Genomic DNA, 12,401 nt, shown 5'->3' on the forward strand with positions numbered 1-12,401 from the left:
AGTAGTCCCCTCCCCCTCCTGCCAGTCCCCAGGTCCTGACAATTGCCAAATGTCTTCTGGGTGGCAACATGATCCCTGGTTGGAAACCACTGCTTTATACTAAGATCTTGGACTAGAAGTGAAATTCTACACCCTGGCCATGACATTAAGTCTCAACTAGTCATATGAAGCCATCTAACCACAAGCAAGCCAGGAAGTACCTCCTATGAAAAGAAACACAGAGAAAACCAGAAATATTTGGTGAAGAGCGCTACTGATTACTGCAAATGGGGGTAATAATATCCATTTTTAAGGATCATAATGTAGATTAAATGAAATAATGAAGCTTATCCATCTTAAGTCAGTGTGAACATCTAAGACAGTTTAGAGCAGAAGTTGGCAAACTATGTCTGAGTCCAGGTACTCTTTTTGTAAATAAAGTTTTGTTGGAACATAGTTATGCCCATTTGTTTACATATCATGCATGGCTACTGTCAAGCTACACTAGCAGAGTTGAGTACATAGTTGCAACAGAGACTGTATAGCAGGCAAAGCCTAAAATATTTACCATCTGACCCTTTACAGCAAAACTTTGCCTGGTTTAGAGAATTGAACTTTTTTAGAAGCAGGACATTGGGCTGATCAAGACTGGAAGGAGTTACTTATATCTTTCTTTCAAAAATGTTAAGATTCACTTAGAATAGATCGGCAGCCCTGGTGGCAGTGAGATCACATTTCTACTTGTACCTCTGTCATCCCCACCTCTGGGTTGAGACAGGATTCACATATATGTGCATCTAACCCCTTCACTTTTGTAACCCACACCTTGCAATTACACTTTTAAATTTAGAAACACTTTTTTGGGGGAGGCCAAGGTGGGCGGATTATTTGAGCTCAGGAGTTTGAGACCAGCCTGGGCAAGAGCAAGACCCCCTCTCTATTAAAAATAGAAAGAAATTGACTGGACAACTAAAAATATATAGAAAAAATTAGCAGGGCATGGTGGCACATGCCTGTAGTCCCAGATACTCGGGAGGCTGAGGCAGAAGGATTGCTTGAGCCCAGGAGTTTGAGGTTGCTGTGAGGTAGGCTGACGCCATGGCACTCTAGCCCGGGCAACAAAGTGAGACTCTGTCTCAAAAGAAAAAAAAATTTAAAAAAAACCAACACTTTTTTGGGGCTTATGTCATACCTATAGGCAAGTGTACGAATCATAAATGAACAATCCAATGAGCTTTCCCAAGTGGAACTCACCCCAAAAGTGCTGTCTTGCTCCCCTTCCTGTCCAACTCACTGTTCCCAGAGTACCCTGACTTCTAAGAGCAACAACAGCTAACCTAAAAATATCTTTTTATTCTGGACAGTTTTTAAACATTCACTATAATAGAATAGTCAAATGAACCCCATTGCATTCTTTACCAGCTTCAAAAATCATCAGTAGTTTGCCATTCATGTTTCATATTCTCTCTCTCTCTCTTCCCCCCAGATGGATGGATATAATATCTATATCTGTAAAATACCAATTGGTTATCCATTTTTATAAACTTTAACTTATGTTTTCTCATTTGCAACGTGGACATAATAGCAGGTCCTACATACTTCTTTGTTGAGTTGTTGAGGATTAAGTGAGTTGATGCATAAAGCTGTTAGAAGAGGAAATGGTAGGCATTCAGTCAGTATTAACTGTTGGCATCATCATCATTGTCGTCATTACCTTATGATTATAGGGAATTAATTAGCAAGGTTCTAACCACCCTGCCTTCCCTTCTCTAGGTCTATGCTGTCGTGGTAATTGCATCTGTGGTGGGATTTTGTCTGCTGGTAATGCTATTTCTGCTTAAGTTGGCAAGACACTCCAAGTTTGGCATGAAAGGTAAGAAGGGTTGTGTTTATTTTGCTTCTTATGTGGAATCGTTTTTGGCTTATGACTAATGCTAATTACCACTAAAGAAGGAAGCAGCTAGATTTACGATGATTAGGTTTGAAAAGGCTGAAAAAATAGCAACAAGGATGTGACACTACAAATCTAGACACAGCAAAATAATGTTGATTACTCAGCACTACCCACTTTCCCATGAGGACAGTTGTCCCACAAGACATAGAACTGGTTTCTTGAGTATCAAGTGACTAATGACGATATGGACAAACAGTGCTCAATTTTTCCTTTTGCTCTAGAAAGGCAAGTGAGGCACAGCGGCGACAGGCTAGTCTGGATATCTGTACTTTAGGCAGAAAAGTCTTTCCTGCCGCACATTTGATTCCCGCGTCCTCAGTGGTATGCTTTTGGTGTGGTGACTGCTTCTCCAGATTCTCGTTCTTTGAAATTTAAGCAACAGAGTTGGGAAGCAAAGTAAGAACAGCCATTGGTGTTACCTGGGAGCTTTGTGAATGAATGGCTTTTTTTTTTTTTTTTTTTTCGGGTGGAAAAATTCTCAATGCTGGATTAAAAATTAGGGACTATATTGCCCAAAAATAGATAGTTCGCCTTTTTATTAGAGGATTGAACATTAATTTGAGGAGGGAAAAACTTGCATAAGTGTTCTCGTTATATAAAAAGTGAAGAGTTTCAATGATTTAAAAGTGTTTGCTCTGAAGTTTAAACTTATGTATTGGCTAATATGTACAAAATATGTTGTGTTTTATGTGGTCTCTTACAGATAGACACTATTTTAAGTGTCTAAGTGGGAAAGCTGAGAAGATTTAGTGGCATCTTAGTTGTGCTGGAGAGCAGGTCTGGTGGGTTTCCTTTATCTGTAGGGCCTAATAGAATTACTGTTGATGTTGCTTGTTTACTTGGAAGGGAATGTCTAAGTAGCAGCAAGTTCGCCAACACACACTGGGTCGGGGTAGATCGATTGATTTCTGACATTTCTTCCTCTCCCTTTGTTGGTGCCTGTGACCAAGATTCCCAAGCCAGAAATGAACAGGGAAGAGTAGTGGTAAATTGGGGCCTCAAAAAACCCCCAAGACTTCTCCCCGATTCCTCATTGGCATGCTGATATTTGACATTTCTTTAGGAGGAGAAAAGATCCTTTCGTTCTCCAATTGTCAGCAGTGTTTGGGAGAGGGACTAGCCTACAGTGCTTTTAATTCATTCTGCGGCAGTGGCTCTCCAACTTGACTGTGAGCCACAAGCTCCTGTAGGACTTGTGAAAACGTAGATTTCTGGGCCACCCTCTAGAGTTTCTGATTTAGTAGGTCTAGGGTGGACCTGAGAACTGGCATTTCTGACAGTTTCTGAAGCTGCTATTGCCTGAGCATTCTTTGAGGATCTCTGTCCCATGTCATACAGTACACGTGGGCTACCACGTCCTCTTACGAGTGTGGCAAGGGGTAGGGGGAGGCACCACAGACCAAACTCACCCACAGCTTTGCAGACCTTTTGGGGTCCCCGTGTCTCAGCTGGCAGTCTGGCAACGCTAGGCCACTACCTACAATGGCATTTGGTTTTTCTCATTTTTTGTCAGGTGCTGCTTTCCTTAGGGGCACTCGGAGTGCATGTCCCCAAGCATGGCTTTCACTGCAAAGTCCCCAAGCATGGCTTTTACTGGATCCTAGCAGGAGAATTTCCTGTCTTGAAGGGTTTAGTTTGAGATCTTTTATCCCATGGGCTCTTCACAGACAGCGTGTGTCCAGGTTCTTCTGGGAGCTCAGCAAAAGCTTTGAGAATCCTTGAAGTAAAATTCAGGAGCCCCTCTCCACCCTTGGTTTAGGGAAACCACCGACAGAATTACTAGTAAATGTCAACCTACTCTCTCTAGTGCAGCAACGGAGGGGAAAAAAAGATGGATGTTTTGTTTCAGAGAAGACTGTCTTTCATATGAGATGCCAGCTTATCCTGAAGGCTAAGACTGAAACAGAATTTCATTTGGATAATTTGGGCATGATTACCACTAAAGCACCTACATTTTCTGAGTATGACCCGAGGGTATCCTTAATGAATTGTAAGAAAGAGTTTGCTGAACCTTGCCACAGAGCCAGTAAATGACTTCCTTCAGGCAGTAACTATTACATATATTATAGGTTTTTCTCCCTTATTCCTAAACATAAATAAAACCAGTTTTAGAAATTTTGTCTCAGAGACTCATGTTCTTGCTTAGAATAGCTTGTTTTTCTGTTTTTAGCTACATGTCTATCTGTGGCATGATATGAACAAAATGAGCCTGATCTGGGGTTATTGTTTTACAAGTCAGATGCGAGGGGATAATCTTCGGGGATCTAGAAATTGAGATGTGGCTCATGCATTGAATGCAAATGAAACTGCATAAAAAGTGACATTTAAACATTAATGTAAGTTAATGTACTTTAAATGCTATTAGAGCCGGGATTACCACTGAAAAACATATGTCTTAAAAAGGGAAGACTACGTAAAAACACTGTTACACTTCCCGAAATAACCAGGCAATCTGTCAGTCTTGATTTCTGGGTAAAAGATGGCAGGAACTGTGCATAGCCTTGGCCAGAACTAGACAGCGTGAGAGGCTGGTGGCTGGTGTGCAGAGGAGCTACTCTGAATGTAAGTCCTACCCTCGTAAGCATCCTCCGCGGAGGTTCTAAGCCCATCCTCATTCTCTTATCCTGGAGACAGATTGAGACAGAAGGATGCCGGCCCGCTCACCCATAGCTGCTTACAACTTTTTGCCCATCCCTAGCATTTCACAGTTTATCTCCAGCGTTGACTGTTTCAATCTGTAGCGGAAGCCTTGAGATAATAAACTACAGCTTAACGCTGTTGATTGGAAGGGCCCAGGTTAACACAAACCAGAAACCTCTTAAGATCACACTATGGCTGAATGCAGGTCAACTCAAGCTTTGTGGATTGACCTAATACCCTGAGCATTATTTATGACATTGCTTCTGTGAGAAGGTGATTTCTAAATTCCAAACTAGTGAGTTAAACCTGGGTTTGAGAACACAACCAGCGAGCTGTGCTGTAGACTTTGGATTTGGATCTACAGGATGGTAAACTCCATCAAGTTTTGTTCTGTTGATTCGCCATAAACCCAATGCTGATGGTCTAGTCTGGAACAGGAAGCACAGACTGTGAGCTCCATGGTGACGGGGTTCATATTTGTCTTGTTCATCTTTATTTACCTACTGCCTAGCCCAGAGTTGGCACTCAATAAATATTAATTGATGGAATGATCAGAGAGAATTTTCAACTTCATACACTTTAGTTTGGCAACTGGAAAACAGTTAATATTGGGAGAATGGCTAACTAACATGTGAATGGCTAGAGAGAGACCAGGGACTTTTCTAAGTTTCTAAAGGGGAAAAAGCTCCTTTTCTTCCTTTATTTTAAAAAATTATTCCAGATAAGTAATGGCCATAGATAAGAAGTCACTTTGTCCAGGTTTTTGGTATGTCAGCTTTTATACACTGTTTTAAACAATTATTTTTGTTTAAGTTTCGAGGATTCACTTTGGCTTTTCATTTTGCACATGAACATCTTCAAGTTTGACATCCCTGACTTTGAATGTATGGCTTTGGAATATGTCTTTTTCCAGTTCTGAAGTCAGCAGAAGTGCCATATTGTTGTTCATATTTTGCTGATAACCTAGAATTTATCTTTCATTGTTGCTTGGTATAGTTTCAACTTCTTGTTGCTTATGTCCAATAGGCTACGGGCCCTGTTTCAATAAAGATGTCAGGAGATAGAATTGCTCCCAGTCTGTTTTCCCATGTTTGTTTCTGTGCCTTTGCACAGTCCTATTGCTTTTTGGTTGAATATCTAGCTACCATAATTGCAGAAGCCCCAACTAATGCCCCTGTGTTAGCGTTTGACCATCTGTATAAAGATTATTCATATGTGTGTTTAATATGGATGCATAAAATGTATAACAAATGTATCTAAATCTGCATCAGTATTGATACCCCTATATGTAAATGCAGAATTTTATTCCCTTTCTTCTAAGGCTGCCTTTACTTTAATTTTAGTTTTCATTGAAATGGGGCTCAAAGAATTTTCCAAAGCAGCTTTATTGCCAAAGGAACAGGCAACCACACCTTTGAATGCTGTTGTGTTGTAACCAAGTCTTCTGTTTAGCTCTCACATTGCTCCCTGGCTCGCTTGATCTATTAAAGACATAGGAGTACACCTGAAGGGGCCACGGAAGCATCTAGGAGCACATGGCTGCCAAGTCTTCAAAGAGCGCTCCATGTTGAGAGCCCTGCCTGTGGCATTGATGGTGTACGGGGTTGCAAAAAAATATAAGGCAGCCAGCAGGGAGGAGGCGGCTTGGCAGTCATTGCCCTGGTGAAGAACAGTTTTGGCCATCAGCTTTGTGTTACTTCCATTTCCTGGTTGAAGTCCACGTATGATATTCATTCCCTAAGTACCGATGCATCATTTGCCGTTCTGTAGTAAAATGTCCAAGTGACCCTAAGAAATCCCTGCAGAAGGCACTGGAAGAGGAAGCCTTTTCTCTCATTCAGTGTGGGTAGCCTGCACGGATTTTCTCTGCAGCCTCCGATCCTTGCACATAAACGGCCCTATCTGTGTTCACTCCTGCTATTTGAGCCTTGGAGGTTTCCAATTAGTAAAGACTGAAAAGCTACGCTGCCCGAGGATGCAGATCCAGGTTTTCCTAACTCCAGATCCAAGGCCCACAGTTTAAGTTTCTGCTCTTATAAATGATCTTTTAAATGTCTTTCAACAGCAACCAAAAATCTGGTTATTTAAAAATAGTCATAAACATAGTGAGGCCAAAGCTAAAGAGGTTGAAGGTTAAAGCCTTTTATATGAGCTGAAAACAATTCTGGAAAGTTTAGGAGGTTGAGTTTAACAGATATTTGGATCAACTTTTAAAAGAGGGAAAAACGTATTCAAAAGCCAGAAACACAGTTGAAGAAACAGCTGTAAGGACAAACTGTTTTCCACATGCCCCCCCTCCATTTTTTTAAAGAAAAATAACATTGAAAAATTATAATAGTAACAAGTGAATGCATTCTTTTTCAAAATTTCATTCAGTTTAGAAATACATAAAATTAAAAATGGAAGTTCCCATCACTTTGTTCTCTCATTTCCGCTTTGTTCTACCATTTCCGCTCCTAGAGATGACTCTAAGATGCACATAGTATGTAAATAATGTAATATATAGCTTCATTTATTATGTGAATAATCAAATATATAGTTTCATTTTTGGTTTCACAACGAAATTTTAATACTAATCTTGCTCTTCATCTTTTCTAAGGTAATAATTTGCCTTGTAGATCTTTCTGTATCAGTACCTAGCTGTCTCCTGCATTCTTTTTAATAGTATTTCCTAGTAGTCTGATACCAGGCTCCTTGGATCTGAAACCTGGCTCTGCCTCTTATAAGCTGTGTGAATTTGGGCAAGTATCTCATCTTCTCTGGCCTCAGTATTTCCATCTGCAATGGGCCAATAACAACATCTACTTCATAGGGTTGTTATGAAGACAAAGTGAATTTATATATGTGAAGCACTTGAGAAAGTTCTTGACATTTAGTAATTACTCTATGAGTATTTACTGTCATTATGATGATGATTTGTGATTTATTTGACTTTTCTTCTTGTAATGAACATTTAAGTTGTTACCATGTTTTCAGAAAATCATTTCAAATGAGACCTTCTATACAAAGATAGATACTTGGGGATGTATTGCTGAGAGAAAAGATGTGTCTATTTCAAATGTGGAGAGATAACCTTGCATAAATGCTTTTCTAATTTACTCTCCCACTGACAGTACGTGAGGATACCCTTTTGTTTATTACTCTCGTCCATGTTGGATACTATCAATCTTATAGTTTTGCCAACTTTGGTTAAATGATATTTTAATTAATAATAAAGTTAAGCATCTTTAGTATGTGAAGAATAAGAAGAAATGTTTATTTTTATTGATTTATAGATATACTTTATCTATAATCTATATCTATAGATATACTTTGTCAATTATATGTATATTAATTTTTTATTGTATTATATATTGCTCATATTTTCTTCTAGTTTTTTGACTTTTTAATAGTGTATTTTGGCAAACAAAAAGATTTACATTTTTATAAAAATAATTAGGTCCATCTTTTCCATTTAAGTTTTGTATCTTGCTTAGGAAGGCCTTTCCCACTCTAAAGTAAACATATTTAAAATATTTCTTTTGCTAGTTTTACTCTTTGTGTTTTTTAAACTTAGCTCTTTAATCTTCCTGCAATTTTTTTTAAATTTTGTGTGAAGTATTTTCTTTTTCAGAGATATATAGAATAAACATATTTGAAAAAATTTTAGTGTGACATTCTCAGAGAGACGAATAGTATTATTTCAAATTTCTGGAATCATAAAGCCACTAATGAAACAAATATTTTAAAGAACTTAGTAATTAACTTTTCTTTTTAAAATAAGTAGTAAGCTTTGTTGATTCTTTCTTATAATATGAGAATATAAACTTCACAAAATAGTGTCAGAGAAAATAAGTTTTCATAAGAACATTTTTAAAAACTACCCTCCTCCTAGCTTCAAATTGAGCTTAAAGTCTATCTTAGCAGAGATATACTAAGTGTATCTTTGTAGAGAACAGAATTTGTCAATACCAATCAAATCCTCAGAAATTTCATAAAAGACATTCAGTCACTGAGTAATTTACCAGGTTGAAAATGTATCTAAAGAAAAGAATTAGCCCGAGTTTGCTCGTCCCCTTGTTTGGAGATGCTCTAAAAAGCTTTTTGCCATGTGTTTGTGAGGTGAAGATCTACTTTCCAAAGTCTCTTCTTTCTGTGCCAACGTTTGGGTTATGCCTATCTGAGAACAGAAGATGCTTATTCTTTGCAGCATATTGAAAATGTGTGTAGAGCTTTTCAGAATTGGCTATGGTAGGCCAGACAGGAAGCAGAAGAATCTGCGTTTCTCCCTGTAGCATCATAAGTGAACTTAAGGCTACGTTTGAATCGCCTGTCTTACCTGGGCATTCCCACAGGCCTGGTGTGATTCAGGGGAGAGCTTATGTTTGCTTGGAATGTAGAAAGTACATGCACTATTCTTTAGGGACTCTCCATGCTGCTAGTTTCACTAAAAGGTAAAAGATCCTTTAAGAAATTTGATTTTGTACTTAAAATTCAGGAAACACTGTGATCTCTTCTTCGGTCTTCTGCGAACTTTGAGGTGAATTTGCTGCAGCCTCCTCACGTAGATCATGGCCTGCTTCAAAAAGGACTTTCGAAATCTGAAAATTGTCTGGTTTTCCTCTTCTTCTCCCCCTTCGTTTCTCTTCCACCTTTCACTGTTTTTCCTGACGTTTTGTGCCACATCTATGTGCTTCCTAACTTCATATTCTTTACTCTTTCTTTGGTTTTCTTCTTCCTCATTCCTAACATCTGAATTTGGTGGACAAGCTTTTCAGAATTTATGAAGTCAGATAATAACTTGGCTTAAATTCTAACATATGCTTTGATTTTATCTTACTTTATTTTGGGCAAGAATACTAAATGACTATGGGAATACATTGAGCTCCAAATCAGCAGAACTGTCACGTGGCACTTCGGAAGACAGCCTGTTTGAATAATGCACATCCTTCGTGTTTGTAAGTTGTTAACTCTTAATTCTTCAACCTTAGGAGCATATAGGAATATAATATTGGAGACTTATGAATCCAACAAGCTTGGGTTTAAATCCTGGATTTCCTACCTGCTAACCATCATTTTGGGAAAAATTTTAAATTGTAAATCTTAATGCCTCTGGTAAATTGAGGGATTAATACCCATCTCTCAGGTGATTCTACGAATTAAATCAGTGCTTAGTTTAGTGTCTGGCTGTTTGAACTAATTCCATAAGAGGTAGTTATTTTTCAGATTTATGTTTTAGTAATACATCATTAAAGAAAAGATTATGGGGAGATTCCTGTCTCAATTTGTGTTGAGTCTGAATTACGCAAAAATGTCACAAATGTATGCAGGGTGCATTAGTGTTTCAAGGTTTATTATGAATAGTTGAGTTTATAGAAAAAATTGCAATTACAGTGTGTCTCTACTTTATAGGCATGTGTCATGAATACAAATTTGCTAAAACTTACTCTTATTTTAAGCCCTTCAGTCCTTAAAGACACTACATGTGAATTATTACGAGTTCTTCATTTTATTGTCCTTTGAACCAATTCCTCAGTTTAAATTGTTTTGGGATTCATGAGAAACCTGTCTGATTGATTGGTTGATTTGGTATGTAGGTTTCAGCATTTTCTTTTGGGGGGAACATTTACTAAAGGAAAGGGACAGAAAGGGCAGAGGTGGGATGGGGACGGGGCTCCTGACCCCCATCAGTGTAGATCTAGAAACATGAGCTCATGGGAACTCCTAAGGTGCTTCCCTTTTGCACAGAGAGGATTTCAGTTGTTAAAATGTTTTCTTTTATACAAAAATATGCTTTAATTTTGATGTATTTACAGCCTGCTAGAGAGGAAAAGAGAGGTTCTGGAGAAATTAAATTCTTCCTTATGCCATAGATTGTCATCCATACTATTATACATGGACCAAGACACCACATTTCCTGTGAGAGGAGCCAAGGCTTGCACAGGCGAATGGCAGTGGAGGATCTTTGTTTTTATCAAAGCGTCAACAAAAGTAGAAACACATTGGCTTTTTTTGTGATCATCTGGGAACTTTAGTGGCCTGAGGACAGAGGGAATAGTGGGGGGGAGAGAGTGAGAGCGAGCGAGCCAGTGACCAGATCTCCGTGAGTCTTTTGTAAGATATTAATATCCTGAATTGAAGGCAGAAGAATCATCTCAGCCCCAACTAGTGACAGCATAAGGACGGAAGGGGAGTTGAGCTCAGGGCTAGGGGAGTGTGGGAGGGGAGAATGTTAGGAATGAGGTGGTGGTTCTGTTTACAGCTGTGGTTGTCAACTTTAGCAGTCCTGGCAAGACTTGAGTGTAGCCAACCACCCAACTGAGCCTTTCCCCACACTTGCTTCCTGGATCATCTAAAAGAAAATTACGCAAAGACCAGAAATAATAGCACAGGACTAAAAATCATCTGAGGTGCCCCTCCAGCTTTAATATCTACCATCCTGTCACAAACCCATTATGTAAAATCACGCACTCACTAAAAACGTCTGCTGTGAACTTTGGTGAGATCTTTTATTATTTTGGTATGTAATACTGTAATCTTTTTTTTTTTTTTCTCTCCATTGTGGAACCACACTCTCCTTATTGTTAACATAGGAAGCATTGTGTCTGCATGATCAACACTAAATATCCCTGGGTATATTTTCAAACTTGTGGTCATCTCAAGAAAATATTGCCTCTAAGTTAATAACAGAAGGCTTATCTTATTTAGTTGGCATTCCCAGTGACTCTGTTTACTATTAATTTGTATATATCATGCATCCTGGTAGGGGTACCTTTGACATCCCAGCTTGGGAGCCAAGAGGGGCAGCCCTGCCTTAGCTATCTCTTCCTGGAATGGCGTGGGTTTCAGGGAGTAGTTCAACAGCCGGGCTATTTCCTCACTGTTTTTGAGCCAGATTCACAGCATGGTTTCGTCACTTGGTTTGAAGTAAATCCTTGGAATATAGGACTTTTTCATATTGAAATGCCACTTACTCTGTAGCCCAGGTAAATAATTTCTGTATTATTTACATGTAGCCTTTCCTCTATGAGTATGGACAAGTACAAGGTGATTGTAGATGTAGATTTGTATGCATATCCCATAATGATCTATCCCTTATATTATATCTTGGTTTTCCTGTGATGTTGTGGCAGAAGGTAGAGAAATTGGTATTAATAAAATGTCTAGGATTGGATTGAAAATGGAGCAAGCACATAACTCAGGCATAGATGGTAAGATATGTGACTTTATTTTTCTATGCTTTAATAAAATATCTATTTTTAGTCCTTTTTGGACTGGGAGTTAATCTCCTACCATTCCAGGTAATCTTAGACAATTATACGTAATCAAAAAAAAAAAAAAAACTCAATGTTTTTGTTGCCAGTTCAGGTCTCCCCCTTTCCTTAGGCTGTATTTCTGTTTCTGGGGAGGTGGTGAAATGTGTGCTTCAGGTTGGTGAAGTGCCACAGCATCGGAGGGGACATATACATGGCCTTAGTGGTCATTTCTGTATGCTGGTGGCTGTCCATCTTCCTACCTGTCCCTGGCCACCACCTGTGCAAGCCACAGGTGTACGAGCTTGTGTTCCAAACAGGTTCTGCTGCCTTCACACGCTCTCAGCAAAGGTGTCCTTGCAGCTCTGGGGACACAGAAAATGCTGAGACTGACCCCAGCTCTCTCTGCCTGGGCACACTGTGCAGAATGTGTCTGGATCGTATTTTGCTTTAGTGTGTTCGTGCCATTGCAGGCTTGGGATTTCTCTGACTTCTGGACACCTTGTAAACTCTTCTCAAAAAGGAGGACTTAGGATTTATTCTTCATTTGAACCCCTCAACCTGACTCGAGGCTCTGTGTGTCCCCAACCCCCAAA

General features: G+C 39.1%; 1 protein-coding gene across 6 annotated transcripts in view; it reads left to right on the forward strand.

Annotated features, from left to right (window-relative positions):
* NTRK2 (neurotrophic receptor tyrosine kinase 2) overlaps positions 1-12,401 on the forward strand; it is a 343,471-nt gene that overhangs the window by 71,484 nt on the left and 259,586 nt on the right. For all 6 annotated transcript variants that reach the window (XM_045562234.1, XM_045562236.1, XM_045562239.1 and 3 more), the window contains one exon: positions 1,753-1,852. In XM_045562234.1, the coding sequence (XP_045418190.1) occupies positions 1,753-1,852 (100 nt within the window). The remainder of the gene's footprint in view (positions 1-1,752; positions 1,853-12,401) is intronic.

The sequence above is a fragment of the Lemur catta genome, chromosome 10 (assembly GCF_020740605.2).
Source record: "Lemur catta isolate mLemCat1 chromosome 10, mLemCat1.pri, whole genome shotgun sequence".
Classification (NCBI taxonomy): Eukaryota; Metazoa; Chordata; class Mammalia; order Primates; family Lemuridae; genus Lemur; species Lemur catta.